At 36.9% G+C, this 19,384-nt stretch overlaps 1 protein-coding gene across 5 annotated transcripts in view; it reads left to right on the top strand.

The window, feature by feature from the left end:
- fhod3b (formin homology 2 domain containing 3b) overlaps positions 1–19,384 on the top strand; it is a gene marked incomplete in the record, with an annotated part of 124,575 nt that overhangs the window by 6,884 nt on the left and 98,307 nt on the right. For all 5 annotated transcript variants that reach the window (XM_014008730.1, XM_014008729.1, XM_014008728.1 and 2 more), the window contains 2 exon segments: positions 1,098–1,204; positions 12,225–12,289. In XM_014008730.1, the coding sequence (XP_013864184.1) occupies positions 1,098–1,204; positions 12,225–12,289 (172 nt within the window).

Genomic DNA, 19,384 nt, shown 5'->3' with positions numbered 1-19,384 from the left:
CGTGTCTTCCAAAAAAAAAAAAAAAAACTGAAGGATTACTCAAACATGCATGAATGAGTCAAAGCAAGGCTTTGGGCATGTTTTTTTTTATGAGAGTATAACATTATAACATGATATAAAACTCAAAAAAGTTGATTTTGCATGATATTGCCCCTTTAATCTCTACATGCCATGGGAATATTATGTTTTGTTTGGTTTAGTATGTTTGTTTTAATACTGTATTGTTCCCCATATGCATTTTTTAATTAAAAAAATTAACAATTAAATTTTTTCAAGGACCCCCAAGATATAGCTTGGGGACCCCCGTTTGAGAACCTCTGATCTAATGAATCCAAATCTTTGCATTGTTGCAAGGTTAGCTGAGGACTGATGAAATAAAGGATCTATGAGTGTACAGTATGTTTAAGACACCCTGATTGCTGGAGGACAGCAGTGCCAGTCTCCACCCTGAAGTCATGCATTTGGCCTCCTTTATTGGGATTTGTTTTTCTGTCTTCTGCTTCACCGTTGGAGCCGGCGCCCTGTGGAGCTGGCAGACCCTGACTATAAATAGGTTAATATCTCCAATTTGGAGGTCAACCAGACAAGTGAACAGACACTCTCTTTCTTCATCTCCTTGACCGGAGTCAGGTGATGACAGACATTCAAGACCAGACAAATCATACCTCCGCTGCAAAAAAAAAAAAAAAAAAAAAAAATCACTGTGTGCGATGATAGTTTATCAGACAGGGAGAGCAGAAGAGATAAGAGGCACCAGACGCCAAGCAGCTCCAAATCTCTATGACTTTTCCCCAGTTATGTTCAGCTTGTCATTGCAGAGCACTGACGAGGGCGGAGAGCAAAACTTTCCACAGTCTAGACTTAACATTTGATCTAAAGCTCAAAGGTATAAAAGGTTAGTTTCAACAAGTACATAGAACGGTTAAACAAAACGAGCATCTRTGTTCTGTTAATTATTGGACAATAAAATATTTTAGTACCGTTGTACTTGTTCAGTCCAGTCCGTCAGTGTGTCAGTGACTATTATTCACCCAAAGTTAGTTTTCTGATCTAATCAGAATGAAATTCAAACGTCTACTTTCTGTCTTCGTGTTTAGCCTGATGACTGCGCCCTCCAGTTGTCCCACAATGGAAGCTATTTGGATTTGGAGTCCACCTTGGCAGAGCAAAAAGATGAACTGGAGGGATTCCAGGAGGATGGAGGGTAAGATAAAAAAAATCATCTTTATGTATAACTTTTCCTTTTAACACATTTTTGAAAACTAACTATGTCCTATAACAGCAGGCTACAATTAAAGGAAAATTGGTCATTGCTGCCCTCGACGTAAAATCCAAAATAAAATCAAATACGGCTATAAAAAGCTGGTCGTATATTTTTCTCACTTCAAAAGATGCAGCTCGGACCGGTGCCTAGCAGGTGGTTACAGTAATGTTACTTTACTTTCCAAACCCTTATTTTCCTTTAATAAACTATTCCTGCTTTTGCAGTCAAATTAACTTTCAGCCCTGGGAAATATATGTAAAAAAGAAAAATTCAAGAATGTACCACTTAAAATATATGATTATAACAATCTGGGATTTAAAAAAAAATCCTCTTTTACAGTCAGACATAATCATTACAATATGACCGCTGCTTGTTGAGAGAGACATGAAAGTTTAGCTGAGATAAGAAAAAGCAGATATAGTTACTAATGTGGGCACACATTAATATCCTTTCTATATGTTTTTTCTAATCTGATTGGAATCATAATGAGGCTTATTAGGATTCTGGACGAATCTCCTTTTCGGGACTTAACTGAATGAGCTTTGCTTCCCTTTTTTTGCGTAAAGCATTGACTCTGCTTAAAGGGATCCACGATTAGTTGTAACATTAGACTTTATTTGATAAATGTTTATTTAACTGTAAAAAAACTGGAAAAATACTGTAGGATGTTCATTTTTTATCATTTTTAAACCAAAAGTTTAAAAATATATTACACGGACAGGGACATTTTATTTACACGCAAAGCATTCTGGGTAAATGATGGCGTGGATAGGTCCTCGGTGCGAGGCTGCTAACGAGCTATATCCACCCTGAAGGTTAATCTTGGATAATATCTGATGATCGACTCTTTTAAATGAAACCAGAGAGCGTTGACAGAGAGGAGAAGGTAGAAATGACTCAGCCTGTAACTGAAAATAAAGATGGAGGACAACAGAGCTGCTTCATGGAAGAAGAACCTCAGTTTAGCCTGTTAGCTTTAGCATTAGCCCCGATGCTATCACCATATGTATGTGTTAGCTCAGCGCTACACCTTCTCCTCTTGTCACTGAGGTCCTCCATCCACATGACAGTGAGGAATGAAAAAATGACTCATCCTGCTGAAAATATGGATGGAGGACCTCAGTTTAACTTGTTTGTCGCGCTAGCACCGAGCTAATACATATAAGGCAATATAGCATCGGCGCTAGCGCAAAGGCTAACAGGCTAAGCTGAGGTTCTTCTTCCATGAAGCAGCTCTGTTGTCCTCCATCCATATTTTCAGTTACAGGCTGAGTCATTTCTACCTTCTCCTCTCTGTCAACGCTCTCTGGTTTCATTTAAAAGAGTCGATCATCAGATATTGTCCAAGATTAACCTTCAGGGTGGATATAGCTCGYTAGCAGCCTCGCACCGAGGACCTATCAATGTCATCATTTACCCAGAATGCTTTTTGTGTAAATAAAATGGCTCTGGCCATGTTAAAATATATTTAAAAAAATTTACAAAACTAAACAGCCTACAGTATTTTTACAGTCTTTATTTTACAGTTGAAATATATGTTTATCAAACAAAGCCTAATGTYACAACTAATCGTGGATCCCTTAAAGACAGAACAGGCTTTATTAACCCCAAAAAGTGAGCTACGGAGGTCTTTCACCTTTTTGAGTTAATACAAAAAGGATATTTATATTCAGAATTTGTCCTTTTAACGTCACAACGATTGCAGCAGGAACATTAATCAATTTAACATAGATCTCTACTACATTTTGTTTAATTGAGACATGTCTTACTCTGTGTTGTGTTTACATTTTAGCTTAAGACATTGTTTTATGTTTTTACATCAATTACTCTGTAATATTAGCTCCCTTTTTGTAAGAAAGGACACGTCTAACTGTTTCCATGTCACTTAAAATACCTGGCCTCCCTGGTTGAGTAGCAGCAAAAATGTAATTTAAACTGCTTGTGTAGGCAGGCCTCATGAGTAATCACTCTGATCTCCACTAAAAGGCTCTGCGGGGTTCTCATTAGACCTCGAAGGTACAGTTGTACACCGCTCTCATAGCGAACTGATAACGTTATACTTGGCTAAAATGTGGCTAAAAAAAGCTTTATACTGACATTACTCCTGGACAAGATGAAGAAATTAGGATTTAAATATGTTAGTTTAATTTCTGCTTTGTGCACTTTGCTTGGCCTTGTGCTTTATTGACTCCATGTGTTTTTCATGAACACTGAAGTGTGTTGAAATGCTGCCTACGTTAGATGATCACAAACTGAAGGTTGGCATGAGAATCCCTGGTTAACTGGACCACAAACATGTATGGATTTATTTGTCTAACTTGGAATTCATGAGCTGCTCGACGGCCTGATGTTTCTATTGGACACCGAGAGTCGTCCTTTCCCAACAAGGGTTCGGAGCTCGTGGAAGGTTCCCGAGAGCTGTGAGGGTAAAGTGGTCCACCCAGTGTTTTGTCAAAGGCCAAGTCCGCCAGCGACTGTGCYGTGCCAGCTGGCACAGGCTGGTTTGGATGTGTATCGTTAAAAACACACATTGTTGTCTAAGAAGGCTGGGGGTGAAAGTGGTTAACCAATTATTTAGTAAAAAAACAGGGCGATTATACTCACTGGCTTTTTATGGTGCTAATGTGCACAGGAGAGGATCCCTGCTGTTGAACACTGCTGATTTGAGAAAGTAAAAAGTTTTATTTATTTACTCCATTCTTTGTATTCACTTTTTTTCATTACCTGTAAACAACAAAACAAAGTTATTTAACCATAGGAAAACTATTAATTTGTGTTACCCTCCTACACTAACAYAAAGCCATAAAAGCTGTCAAAATACACAATCTTTCAATTTTTTTGATTTTAATTAGAATTTTTGTGCTTCTATCATGTAAAAAAAATGATTGTTTGGGGGTTAAAGTAACTCGCACTCATCAGGGTTAATCCTCACCTTTCTTTAAAACTAAATTTAGCAATTGGTTACCATAATTTACTTTAAGTTRTGGAAATTCTCCTGTTAAAGTTTAGAATATTTCAGCACAGTTTCTTTGCAAATGATCTCAGTGCCAACATTTACTTTACCTTTCTCTGTTTGTTTTCCTCCTCCAAAATGACTCTACTTCTGTCAACTCTCGCTCTGAGCTTTTATTTGCTGTTTTCTTTTCAGAGAGAACTTCACCTTTTCTGCTCTGGATCTAGCATCTACATCCAGGGATTATTTTACTGACTTATAATCTGTCACGCGCCAAGACTAAGTGTTCAAGTTAACGTTCGAGTGTAAACAAACGACTTGAAATTGTTGGCAACAAAACAGGATTCTGCTGATTTTGCTCATTTATTACAAATTATGCAGTAGACGTTTGGTGAATGATGCTTCTTTAGTGCTTGCTTTTATCTTTTACACATACTAACAATTCAAATAAAATGTATTGAAACAAATTTCACATTTTGAAGGCTGTTGTGGCTTTAAKCACAGCCACCTACCTATGGAAAACAAACAGTCAGGAATTTCTGAACCYTCCTGATTATTGGCAATTGAATCCATCTGTAATTGATATTAATGACAGGTTACATTCCTGAGGCGCCTGTGTCATACCTAGTGTCTTTACAATCAGATTAAAGTATGATCCCCTGACAGACTGCTGCAGAGCCAGGAGATATCCATGTCATGGGAGCTTAAAGGCCATAATCACTTCCACACCATGTTGTGAAGCTCGGCTATAGAAGATTGTGACCTGTAAATCCTCAGTCTCATCACTGCTACGGCTTCTCTTTATTAACTGAGCCTATTCYTCAAACATGTACTCAGACAATTCTGGTTTTAGGTAGTTGTGTCTTGAGATTTGTAGGGAGGATAAACTAAAAATAAAAGGGTTTTACTGTATTTTTTTTTCTCTCGTGACAAGCTGACATACAGTAAAACCCTTTTAATGTGCAAAAACAAAATACCACAATTAGATAAATAAAACAAACTACTGTAAAATACAAAGTATTGTGGAATTTAATATTTGGAAGTGATTTACCACATCTGGGTTGTCTGTAACAATCTAAAGCAAGGGGAGGGCCWCATGAGCTTTATGGTGGCCCTCAAAGGGCCAGTTGTAATTAACTTTGATGTTTCGTGTTTAACTTCGACTAAACATGAAACATCACATTCCTCGTCTCTTTGCTACGACTGGGCACTGCTAACAAACAATACTGAGCTCTATGTGGTATTTCTTGCATAGAAACAGTTTAAACACATCCTCTTATAAACACTGAAAAGTAGTACGTGTACAACTGATTGGATGTGAAATAAATAATACAAAAACACTATTAAACTATTGCATTTTAAATTTGTTTATCTTGTTGCATTGAATCATCATTTTAAAGTTTACAACTGATATAAAATTGATTTAAATTTCTATTTTGAATTAAAAAAGGTTTTGAAAAACAAACAGTTTTTTGTGGAAGGGCTCATTGGCGGACCACATGCTCTCAGGAGAAGTTATCTCCACTCTGATTCCCTGATTTTCCCAACTGGGAGCAATTTATTTTCTGTCCACTGCAGGTAAGATACTGATTGCTCATAAGTATTCCATATACTTCTACTTCAGGGTGAGAAGTAAATCCCCGGCTTAAGGTTAAATATGAGATGGATTAACATGTGCTTATAGGTATTTGCAATACTTTGATGATTTTTTTCCTTTTTTTTTTTTTTTTGATTACATAGATGGAAAAGTTGAAAACCAAGTGAATGGTGCTTGTGCTGATTTATACTTTAAGCTTGGAATTTTTGCTTTGATTTGTGGCATTGATTGGCAGCTTATTAGTTACATTCTGAAGGGCACACTCTATTCCCTGGTTCAGCTTTAAAATACCAGTGCTGTTAGACTACAAAATTGATTCAGTATGTGCATTTTTTTCTACAGTATTTTGATGTTTAGCATTTTACTGATAAATGTAATTTATTTTTGAATGCCAGTAATTTTATGCTGAAAATGCACTCTCTAGTTTTATTGAGTGTTTCTGGTGTGTTTGACAACTATTAAAAAAGAGGCCTGTTAAAATCAAAGTGTTGGTGCTCTGCAGGCCGCAGCTCTTCAGTTTCTCATTAACTTCTTTCTATTTTCTAAGATCGCTGCTATTGTTCTTTTTTCTTCTCTCACTTTTCTCTTTCTTGACCCACTTGGACATTGTTTCAAAAATGCTCACAACACAAGACTTTTATTTGATGAAAAAAGTGAATTTGAAAACAGGCAGAAAATCTTTCGAACATGACAGGACTTAAACTTCACGTAGAGAAATAAAACACAGACTTTCTGTTTTTGCAGTTAAAGGATATTATTGATGGACCAAAGCTGATTGGTTATTTTCAGTGTTTGTGTTTGTGTTGCATCGGGTCTCTGAGTCTTGTACTTAAAGCCAGGTGTACCTTGCAGGTGCGCTTGTGAACACTGATCCAGGAGAGAATCAAGCTGGGCTTTCCAGAAAGAGCTGAGTCAGACACCATGTAACTCTCTTGTTTGGCATTGTTTGGTCTTTAAGGGGAAGTTCTTGCTTTACTCAGTGGTGTACATTCATGTTCCTTTTTCATGCATACACATTTTGGCTTGTTTAGTAATACTCTCTTAGATAACRCCAGAAGATTTACAGTAAATCTGGCACCTGAAGGGTCACCTTCTTCTGAACAAAATTAAGTTTTAAACTCAGCGTGCAGTGGTGGGCAGCACAAATCCAAAAAATTAGCTCTGCTGTTTCTAAAGCACTTATGAAAATATTTAGGTCCACAACTTCAAAAGCACGTATGCCATAGAAAAACTAGTGGAAGCTAATTTAAAAGCGCAAGTTCAATTTGACACTTACTAGCTGGCAACAATTTACGTATGTACAATATATGCACAACACTGCCAACTAGCAGTGTATGAACTCTTTTACAGCTTAATCCTACAGCCGCCAATTGCTGGGGATGTGATTTCATGAAACACACCTTTGGCTTCTGGTGTAAAAATTAAAAAGTTGTTGGATTGCTAGTTCGGCTGCTTCTTTGTCCTTTTCTTTTGTTTGTTTTAGAGTTTTCATTAAATAAGCATCAATAAAGTAATTTTAAAACTGTTAATTGGAAAGCTGAAGCAATGCATTCTGGGTACATGACGGATTTGATTTGTGACGGGAAACGTAAGCACGAGTACAGGAAACTATCTTTACTTCAAAATAAGAGCATGGATTTTAAAGTTTTCCATACTTTTGTTGTCACTCCAGTTGACCACTAGATGTCAGTCTTCATCAGCATAACATCTTTAAATCATTTCTGCATCTCTTCAGCTAACCCCGTTGGCCGATTGCTTCGACGAATTACGTCAAGTATTGCGCTCCACCGTTTAAACTTTTTTTTTTTTTAAAAAGGAGCTCCGATTGTAAAGTAAAATAAATCAATACATACAAAATTTTACTATGGATTACAAACATTAACTGTTTTTGCTAGGACAGGGAGTGTCACCCGGTCACATAGTTCTAACCATTGCCTTCCTGCTACGTAAGCAGACACAAAGCATTGTGGGAAATGTCTGTAAAATGAGAGAACCGTGACTGAAAGCAACAGTCAGCAAGGACGTATACCTCCCCAATAAATGTGTTTATCTGGGAGGGGTGATGTAGGATAGATCACGTGTTGTGATTCATTGACAGCCATCCGCTGCTCAAGATAATGACTGGTAGATAATTAGTTATTAGCGGTACTGCATTATTACATTATTTAATTTTAGAAAGTGCAAATCTGCTTACGATTTATAAAAATTAGTAAGACAGCTAAAGTGCAAACGAAATACAGTATTTAGGTCCGCAATTAGCGGATTTGTGGCTTAGCAGGCTGGTGCCCACCAGGTCCATCCACAGTGATGAAAATGTGAAATAAACCTACTGCAAAGTAAATGAATGCCTTTCAAATCTGTTAAAGCACACAGTGTAACAAAAACGTTACAAAACACACTACTGAATACATGTCCTTTGGCAATGATGTGATTCCAAAATTTTGTTTAGAGGCTATACTAAAAATATTAATAAATACAAAGTCTGATTTACAAGTATAACATATATATGACCCAAATTTGTGCCCATAGACTTGCTTTAACTAGATCAAAATAAGAAAACCTAACAGTTTAAGTGATCCTACAAGTTTAAAACAAGGTAACTAGACCTATTTACTTGTTATTGAAGATGTTTAACTTATTCAAGGAGCTGCATCATCTCAAACTGATAAAATACGTATCTTGACTAAAGAAACAAAAATTAAGTTTTTCTGTTTTAATCTCCTGGGATTTTTGTGTCTTCAGTGACTGATTCTCAATCAGCTTATGACAAACTGCTTGGTTCAAAGTAAAAAAAGATATATTGAACTTTATTGGAATTCACTTCACTTTGCAAACAAAACCGATCTAATAGAGGAGAACATTTGAATCATAGTACAGATGCAGTTAATCCATTAAATTATAACATGAAGTCTATGAAAAGGAAAAAAATTGTATAGGTCTTCTGGACGGGTTCTTCTTTAATGAAATGTTTCGTCTCTCCTCCAAGAGACTTCTTCAGTCTGAGAGTTTCAGGCTAAATTCAGGCTTTTGAGTCCTGCCTCCAGGTGACTGATACTCACATCACATGGCTATCATTCACACCTAATTAATACCTACAGTATTTTTAACAGGGGGTGGAGAGATACTGCCAATGGCAGCGCTGTAGGAGGGGGACAGCTGAAAACGGAGGCCCCCACCTCTGTTTAATGATGGACGGTCTTTCTTCACAAAAATGGCTTCTTTTACTCCTCTCTCAAACCAACGTTCCTCTCTATCAAGAATGAGAACATCCTCATCTCTGAAAGAGTGACCGCTGGCCTGTAAATGAGWGAAAACTGCAGAGTTCTGGCCATTAGATGTAGCTCGTCTGTGTTGGGACATTCTTTTGAACAGTGGTTGCTTTGTTTCCCCGATGTATAACTGGTCGCAGTCCTCCTGGCACTTAACAGCATATACAACATTGCTCTGTTTGTGCCGGGGCACCGGATCTTTGGGGTGAACCAGCCTTTGCCGTAATGTGTTTTGGGATTTGAAAGCCATTGGGACATCATGTTTAGAAAATAAACGTCTCAGTTTCTCCGAAACACCCGCAACATACGGAATAACCACTGGTTTGGGTCTGGGTTTGGGGTCTTGGGGTCCTTTTGATTTTTTACCTGGATTACTGAGATGCATCAGGACATGAAGTCTGAGTTTGAGTAAATAATATGCATTAAATAAATATTGTGTGGAGGCCTGAGAATATTTATTTCTGATGTGAACTGGCTCTGTATAAATAAACTGAATTGAATTGTATAGCAATAAAATTCCCAATATTAGACATCAACCAATCCTACAAAACAAAATTCACACTACTTTTAAACTGCATAAAATGTGTCTTTATCTTTTACGTAGTAGTCCATTTTTAACCATCTGTCACAAGTAATGTTCAGGATGTAGAGTGAGAAGCAGCTATTAAAATTTTTATCAGCAAAGACATAAAAAAGTTTTATTTTTTGACTCAGATCTAAGTAAACTTTGATCTGAAATGTTTAATGGCACTGGCTACCTTTTGAAATCTGATTAACCACCCTGCCTGGCCACCCCCACTAGAGTTGTCATCACTTTGTTCACACAAAAGCAGTCTTATACAGTTGTCACAATAATTGCTTCAAATTTTGGCTTACTTTTCTTTGCAATCTAAGAATGCAGGGATTTTAGTTAAAATGGCATTTTTATTGTGCCACCCTTCTACATTCAGTGTCCCTGCCAGGCCACCCCCCAAGAAAAAATTCTGCATGCACCCCTGCTTTCAATAGAATTAAATCTTTATGTTAAACTGGCAGAAGCTGAGTCTTAAGACCTCACATATATTACATGGTTGTATTTGATAATAAAAATGTTGGTCTGTGTTGTCTCAGATCTTGATTAAACACAGATATAATGTTACAGAGAAAGCAGGCGTTCATTACAAAATGGTTCTAGTTACTCGTTTGTCTCACCAGCATCGCAGAGAGTTATGTTCCTGTTTGTCGTCTCGTCTCACCGGGGAAGGTCTGTGTTAACAGATGTTGCTCCTGTATTGCCTCCGCTTGTTGCGGGATACTATATTTGAAAATTAGTGAGTTTAAGCAGGCTTTCCTTTGCATGTAATCTGCTTTTGTGACCATCAGAACAGTCTCACACTGACCAGTTGCAAACAAAAGCTGTCATTGTGTCTTAAAATGCTGCCTGTTTGTGACAAGGTTGCAGTAAGAGTTGCTTTCAAAGCTGATAGTCCTTTTCTCTGTGTGTCAGACCCACTCCTGCCTGATGGTCACCGACAAGCTGATGCTGGCACTGAGCCGATCTGAGGAGAAAAAAAACCTCCATCTTTGTGCAGGCAGCATAACGCTTTGTCAGCAGTCTGAATTGGTAACAAGGTTTCTACCTGAGAACTCTTTACTACATTTGTGTCTATTTTTTTTCTGTTTTGCTTCTTAGAGGACATTCTGTCACCCATACGAACTAAAAGTGGCCAACTGCAAGGACAAATCGTAAGAATTAAATTGACTGCATTTAGATTCTGTAATTCATGAAACTTGAATAGAAAAAATAAAATAAATGTTATTTTTAACACATTACATGGTTACATTTCATGAAAATTGAATATATTTTATGTAGATTTCAAACTCTAAAAGAGTAAATAGACTATGACCAAACTTAGTTTTTAAAAGAGCAGATTTAACAGACTTGAAGCTTTAGAACTCTTAAAAGTAGACTTCTAAATAGGCAAATTATCTTTTTCGAGACCCCAAACTGCACCGCTGTTCAGGACTGAATGGACTCAGGGTTCCTTGTTGCTGCCTTTGTTTTGGGTTGTCGTTCAGTCTTTGTAAGCAGTTGACAGGAGGGTGATAGGGTCTTGGAATATCTCCATAAACATGGGGGGTGGAGTTGACCTCCACAATGCTCCTGTCCTTCCTTTTAACTAATGAGGAGAATTTATTTATTTATTTGTTTATTTTCAGTTTTGTTCTTTGTTACAACCCAACTGCAAATGTTTCAAAAAATGTTGGAAAAGTTTCTGGATAAAACGATACGCTTAAAACAAAGTATATCCTCAGACTTTAACAAGGAACAAATTAAGAAGGTGAGATTTAAATATTTATCTTTCCCACTCTTTTCCAAAATAAAAGAAGTGCAATTAAAAATTATAAACAAAATTTATCCAACTAATGACTTTTTGAGACATAGGTTTCAAATGGATGTGGATAAGTGTGGGTTTTGTGAAAAGGTAGTTGAGGATTTGGATAATCTAGTCATGGGGTACAATTAACATAAATAACTATCCAAGATGTAAAATTTGGGTTTTTTATCGTTGACCATAACATTGATTATGGTAGAAATAATGTTCTGTTATTAGCCAAACATCACATACATGAATGTCATTTCTTTAAAACCATTCCTATTTTTGCACAGTGGAAGAACGAGTTAAATTTTTCTACGAGTCATAATGTTTTGTGAAGTCAAAAAAGGCTTTTAAGCTGACTTCTTTGTTAAAAACATTCATACTTTAATGTATTGCCCTGTATGGTGAGTATCGTTTTGATGATGCACCGGCAATGTTTTGTTTTATTTTGGATCATTTGTTTTGGTTAGGGTTCATTTTATTTTATTTTAATTTATTTTATTTCATTTTAATCTATTTAATTTTTTTGTAATTTTCTGTTTAGTTTTGATTGTTGTTTTCTCCCCCCCCCCCTTTTTGTATTTTGTGAATACATAATGTATGGTAACTTTTTGAAGTTGATTGTATATTAAAAGTTTTTTTTTTTTAAAAGCTGATGGATAAAACTTTATTATGCAATTTCCACAACAAAAGTTTTTGCTTTTATTTTTAAATAAGTATATTGTGTGCCTTAACCTATTTAAACAAGATGATATTTGCTTTTTTGTATTTTTTTTGACAGGAGGGGGAAGAAACACAGCATCATTCTTCGAACACAGCTGTCAGTCAGAGTTCATGCCTGCATTGGTGAGTGACTCCACTTGAAACGGTTCTGTGTTGAGTTCAGCTTACCCTTCTCATCTTCATCAGATGTGATATGAGCTCTCATTTCTTCTGTTACACGAGTTGTTTTCTTCTTCTTGTTGTTCTTCTTCTTCCTCTTCGTGTTGAACTTGCACAGTGGCAGTTGTGCGACAGAGTCAGGATTTGTAATTTGAGTGACAATTAACAGCATTTCAACAACACTCCGGAATCAGAGCGCTGCCATGTGTCAGGGAGAGTTGCTGTGTTCTTGTGTGCTTTGAGTATTGTGAGGCAACGAGCACAAAGAGCTGAGTGAAAACACATGCAAACATGCATGCGCTCTGCATGTGTGCAGACACATGTATGCTCAATGTGATTCAGATGTTGGCTTTCAGATTTGGGTTTAAAGACATTGGCTTACATGTTCTGGCCTCTTTTAGAAGGACAGTTTCTGATAAGTAGGTGTTATTTGTTTTGCTACCTTGTTTAATTCTGTTTTATAGCAAGAAATGAATGAAAAGGCTATTTAAGAGTCATTAACTAGCAGAGTCTGTTAGGAACACATTGTGTTTGCAGCAGAAGTAGAACATAATCTCTCATAAAGACACATGCACGCCCTCCTGCTGTGCAAAAAGTAACTCAAGATCTGCAAAGCTTATTAAGCTGCAGACTGTCAGATTCTACATTTGGCTGTTTTTTTAGACGTAAACCACAGGCACAGACAATTTTTTGCTTAAATGAGGTTAATAAGTCTGGGTTTTGTCATTTAAAATGTACAAGCTGATGCATGAGAAGGTGGAATGATCTGGGTAAATTTTAGGACAGCTTAATAAAGTACTGATGAGTTTCTGAAGAACTGAACAGAAACAGTTCCAGCTGGTTTGTGTGGATTACTTAGAGGATTTCTTCAATGCTCCTGACACTATTGCTACGTAACTGATACAGCAAACCTCATCACAGCTCTGATGCTCCTTATAGTTAGGATATGTTATAACAGTGCACAACCAAAAGTCTCCTCATAAGTGTCTGATGTAACGGGTCACAATTTATTAAAGCTACATTAGTAAATATTTGCCTGAACACTCCTCCAGAGTTGATCTTTTTCTACCCCCTTAGTGCTTGGCTTAGTGGATCCTGGGGAGAGACATAGACTCACCACTCTTATCTAAGTGGATGATGACCCTCTTTCTCTAAGTTGACAGCCACCTGTTGCCCCTCTATAGTCTCTTAGTGACTGTCTGAGTGGCTAAAGCGGAGCTGTCATCACCTTAACCTGATGTGCAAGTCTGATTTTTGTCTTATTAGAAGGCTAACTTTTTAAAGGGATCCACGATTAGTTGTAACATTAGACTTTATTTCATAAACATACATTTTAACTGTAAAATAAAGACAGTAAAAATACCGTAGGCTGTTTAGTTTTGTAATTTTTTTAAAATATATTACACGGACGGGGCCATTTTATTTACATGCAAAGCATTCTGGGTAAATGATGACGTGGATAGGTCCTCGGTGTGAGCGAGCTATATCCACCCTGAAGGTTAATCTCTGACAATATCTGATGATCGACTCTTTTAAACRAAACCAGAGAGCGTTGACAGAGAGGAGAAGGTAGAAATGACTCAGCCTGGAACTGAAAATATGGATGGAGGACCTCAGTTTAGCTTGTTAGTTTGTCGTGTTAACGCCGAGCTAATACATATAAGGCAATATAGCKTAGGGGCTAAAGCTAACAAGCTAAGCTGAGGTTCTTCTTCCATGAAGCAGCTCTGTTGTCCTCCATCCATATTTTCAGTTCCAGGCTGAGTCATTTCTACCTTCTCCTCTCTGTCAACGCTCTCTGGTTTCATAAGAGTCGATCATCAGATATTGTCCAAGATTAACCTTCAGGGTGGATATAGCTCGCTAGCAGCCTCGCACCGAGGACCTACCCACGTCATCATTTACCCAGAATGCTTTGTGTGTAAATAAAATGGCTCCGTCCATGTAATATTTTTTTTAAATTTTTGTTTAAAAACTAATAGCCTACAGTATTTTTACAGTGTTTATTTTACAGTTAAAATAAATGTTTATCAAATAAAATCTAATGTTACAACTAATAGATTAAGCATAGTATATTTTGCTTTAAAAAGGAGATTATTTTTTATTAGCCTAGAATTCAGAGGCTACGTTCACACTGCAGGCAAATCCGACCCAAATCCGATTTTTTTGACCCATCTGACTCATATCCGATTTTTTTATGACAGTCTGAACGAGACAAATCCGATTTTTTCAAATCCGACCCAGGCCGTTTCAGTATGTGGTTTTAAATCGGATATATATCTGATGTTTTCAAAGTGACTGCAGTGTGAACGCTCATGTCACATTCATCTGACTTTTTCATCAGGAGGAGGGGCTGAAGGATCGATAAGACACTAACCTCCAGTCTCGCTGTTTAAATCTGCAGCTCCGTGTGTTTACAGCTCCAAAACACAAGTCCAGTTGCTTCATCTTTTTACTTTTCATTTTCCACGTAGATAGTTTGATAATAACATGTCCAGCCTGGGTCGCGGAGAGTATCGATCCTAAAGTTCGATACTTGGTCGATACTTTTTTCCAGCTCGTAGTTTCGTTCAAAAAAAAAAAAAAAGCTTCACTGGAGCATCCCGGTCAGAGGCAGCTTCAGATATAAGCACTGAACTAAAGAAGCATGTCAGATAATTATTTAATCGGCTCTGATTAAACAACTTCCGGTTTGATGTGAAAAATGTAGCATCCATGCTAGCTCTGTAAACAAACAAGCCGGCTGATGAAACGTCACGTCTTTTACTGTGCATGCGTGCCACATCAGTGCTGTGTAGCGTTCACACAGGAGTCTGATACAGGTCACATTTAAAATGTAATGTGAACGTTCACACAAAAAGATCGGATTTTTTCAAAAAATCGGCACTGAGCATTAAGACCTGCAGTGTGAACGTAGCCATAGATTGTGCACTTGAATTTACAGAATCAGCAGCGTTACTTTAAAACAGAATGTCTAAAATTAAACCAAACCAAATTTAGYGACGTTTTTAATCTTTTTCCTATTTTAKTTTTTAATAGTCAAAAATGAATAACCAGCTTCCATATTATAGTGCTGTCAAARCAGGTCTTAACATTTTATTAACTCTGGAAGTTTTTGTTTTACTTTAAATACATCTCTGCTGATGATTGTTTGCCACATTAGCACACCCACGTTGTTAAAATGTTTACAAGAGASGCTCCCGCCACGAACATGAGTAATGAGTCGGTTTCAACTGTGTTTACTCTAATCTGTGTTATTTAGCGCTGTTTTGTGGAAAACCCATTGCATGTATTTCAAGTTTTAATTAGGTAGTGCATCTTTTGGTGTATGTTTTCTGGTTTGGGGGGTTTTTTTCTTAGCAAATTTACACAAAACAGACCCAGCTCTCAATTTGTCTGTCATTGTGTATGCGTGTTCATGTATTATAGTGTGTGTGTGTGTGTTTGTTCATGTGTGCGTGCGTGTCATAAACCACAGCAGGACCTAAGCCAGGCTTCCTTAATCATAGTCATTAGCACTCACATCCATATGTTTGTACTAGAGCATGGCAGAGATCTGTGCAACAAAAAAGGAGGGAGGAAACGTCTCGCCAAAGGAGCTAATGGTTTATTAAACTGTGCTTTATAGATCCACTCGCGGGGCGTGGTAGCTTGGTGGTCATTGCTGCAGTTTTGTAATCCTGAGGTGCAGGTTTAGGGCATCCAGCATGAAACGGCTGCCACAACCTTTCACTACGGAGACCCCTGAAGAAGGAAGGAGCCAAAAGATAAACAACTTTATGGATTTACTTCTGTCACAATGATTTCTTATCAACAGCAAGCTAACGCTCTCTCTTTATATTTTTATTTTACACCAAACGTTCCGTCTCATGCCCATTAATTAGTCATCAATCATAACGAGTACAATCCAAACCCGAATGGTTCATAAAAAACATTTCACCATCAGTCTTGGATTATTTTTTAGATTTCTACTCAAAACTTGCAATGTTATGACATAAAGTATAATATAAATGCATAACTGCATCAAATAAATACATTTTCTCTCAGTTTCAAACTGTTAAAACACCGAGTAAAATATTTATTTGAAGTCTTGTGAATAAGAGAAGTTTCATGCAGTGAAGTGAATAGTTTTGTGGACCAATTCGGATGCTGAAATTGATTTTTTGCTTATTTTGTTTTCTTTTTTAGAACTATGGTTAACAGAATATTATATTTAAAAAAAAATCTATATTTTCATTAAGTCAAAAACACACCAGGAAATTTAAGTCATGGTGTGTTACTGGAAGCCAAAATATTTCTTACCAGAATAACCAGTTTCTTAATTAAATGGATTATCATGCAATGCATTTTTGCCATGAACTTTATAATGAGATTTTGTGTCATATATCTGAATTTCTCTGTTTTATAAAATGAATGTTTTCTCATGCATTTTAAAGTTTGACACTAAACTACAACTTAACAAGAAAAAAATGAAGTGATGTCAAAAATTACTGACACATCACTGCATTATAGTCATTTGATGAAGAAAAAAGTGACAGTTGGTTTTCCTGTCATTAGCTTACCAGGTTTGATTTGTTTTTTTGTTTACATTCACGTAACCCGTACAACAGCGTAGGATTCGGTGAATAAACAGAACTTTCCCAGCCCTGCGTGTTAACTTTGGCCACAGCCTGTTTATATAGTTAGGCTGTAATTATTGTCTGTGAACTAGATGTGGTATCAGGAGTCTGATTAAAGCAGTTTTGTGCTTATTTTAGTGTCGTCCACAAGTACGTTATGGTCTTGTTTTTTTTTTGTGCATTGTTGTCTCTGAAACTTTGAGGGTAAGGTTTAAGGTTGTGACAGACTATTGGTGAAACTAAGAATGAACAATATTCTACAAGTATTTCTAAATTCCCATGTGAGAAATGCAACTGCAGGTATTCAGCAGTCCCATTTGATCTTCAGCAAACATTTGTCTTCTTTGTGCAAATAATTGCATATGAAGCAGCCACGATACAGCCCTTTAACTGCTTTTATGTGCTTATTCTAAAAATAAAAAATTWAAAAAATTCTTAAAAATCATTTAAAAGCTTCGATTAGTTCGTCTCTCTTTGTAAGCGCAGCTGCATCTGTCAGCACTGTGATCCCAGCTGAGGAGTGACGGTTGTAATGAGAGGTGACACATTCTTAGTGGATTATCTGCCTTGTCTTTTACGAGCTTATAATCCTGGCTCAGGGCATGATTCATTGTGGCCACTGCTGACTTTTGTTTCTTTCATGCTATAATTTTGCCAAATTGGTAGTTTTAATGTTCAGTTTGACAACCGAGAAGGCCGTTGTTTGGTAATATGGATGCCGATGAGCAGAAAGTGGTTGTTTTTCCCCCCTACACATCTTGTAAGCAAATTAGTAGGGGTGCAACAATACATGTACCCGTATCGAACCGTACAATACAGTGCTTTAGGTTCAATACACACTTGTATCGAACAATATAGATCTTTTAAAAATTATTTTATCAGTTTGTCTTCTGAAGATGCTCTGTGTTGAAGTATCAGTTTATCTGTGTTCGACTCCACCTAGGCTGCATTTTTGAGCGCAGATCCACTGAGAAACCTGCTGTTTCAGCAATATTTAATTAAAAAACTGTGCTTTTGAGGTTAAACGTTCATAATTAATTTAAATCAATTACGAGTTAAAAAGGGCATGGACATTTCTCTTTTTTGTATCGAAACAATATTGAACCTCGAGACTTAAAGTATTGAACCGAACCAAATCGTGAATTTTCTGTATTGTTGCACCCCTACAAATTAACTACTGACACCTAACAAATCTTTTTATCAGTTGTCATAATAAAACATTATGTAATGTGCACAAATGATAACAATTAATAAAAAAACACATTTTAGTTACTGTGTTCTGAACCTGGTTTGTTTCTACTGTTCCAAATCACTACTAAATCACCTGCACACTCACAAACCTATTTCAGCTGTTTATCAGAAAAATAACTGGAAATGAGCCTAAAATAAACCTTTTTTTTACTTCAGTATTTCTGACATAAATGTTTTCTTATCTAGTAAGTTCTAGTAAGTTCTAAATTCACCTTCAGCTCTTTCCTAGTCCAATAATTTTCATCAAGATCTTCAAAATTACGTCACACTTTGGAAGCGCATTAAAACAACAAAATCAAACAACCATTCACATTTCTGTCCAAGACTCCGAGCGAGGGGAAGAATAATTTAAAACATTCATATCCAATCACACCCATGAGACCCAGAGGAAGATCAAGTGGCTCAGACGGTCAGGACTCTGACTCAAAGACACCCAGAAAATAGGATGATGGACTTAGAGTCACCCCTGGAGGCCAACCTAAACAACATTTTGGCAAAAAAGAGAAACCCGAAGCGGCAAAGATGAAAAATGAGAGGAATGTATTTTGCTCTTCACTGCTGATTGCAAAACTAGATATTTTGAAGGTCTGATGGTATCTCTAAACTCACACTTTGGTACACTCTGCCTTTATGGATCTCTTCTGTTTGGTAACGACCCATACATGTGAGATAACAAGGCTGAGGTTTATGTGTATTTTATAAGTTTTCTTTCCTTTTGGATACGTGTAACGCGTGTTAAGATTGGGGCTGATTGCTGGCTGGTTTGCAGATTTTCATCCCATATGAGAGAAAACATAAGCTGCACATTAATTCATTTAAATGCATTCATTCTCACATTCACTTGCACGCTCTCCAAAGGCATGCACACATTAAAAAGCCATCTGTTTCCAGTTGAAAGGCCCATCAGTGCTACTCCTCACCCATCTAGGAAAAAAAAGAGCTGTCAACGTTTTCATCCATGAGCAGACCCCTTTTTCTTTTTTTTTTTCCTTGTGTTTATGGGACCGAGGCAAAAGGGTGAGCAGTCAGCCTGACCAGGGGATAAAACTGTATCTCTGTATAAGCAGGGATGCCTCATTGAGTTTCAGTGCAGTAAATTACAGTGGTTTGCAAAAGTATTCATGCCCCTTGAACTTTTCCATATTTTGTCACATTACAACCACAAACATAAATATATTTCACTGGAATT

This window comes from Austrofundulus limnaeus, unplaced genomic scaffold (genome assembly GCF_001266775.1).
Source record: "Austrofundulus limnaeus strain Quisiro unplaced genomic scaffold, Austrofundulus_limnaeus-1.0 Scaffold52, whole genome shotgun sequence".
Taxonomy (NCBI): domain Eukaryota; kingdom Metazoa; phylum Chordata; class Actinopteri; order Cyprinodontiformes; family Rivulidae; genus Austrofundulus; species Austrofundulus limnaeus.
This window is presented reverse-complemented; position numbering and strand designations above follow the sequence as displayed.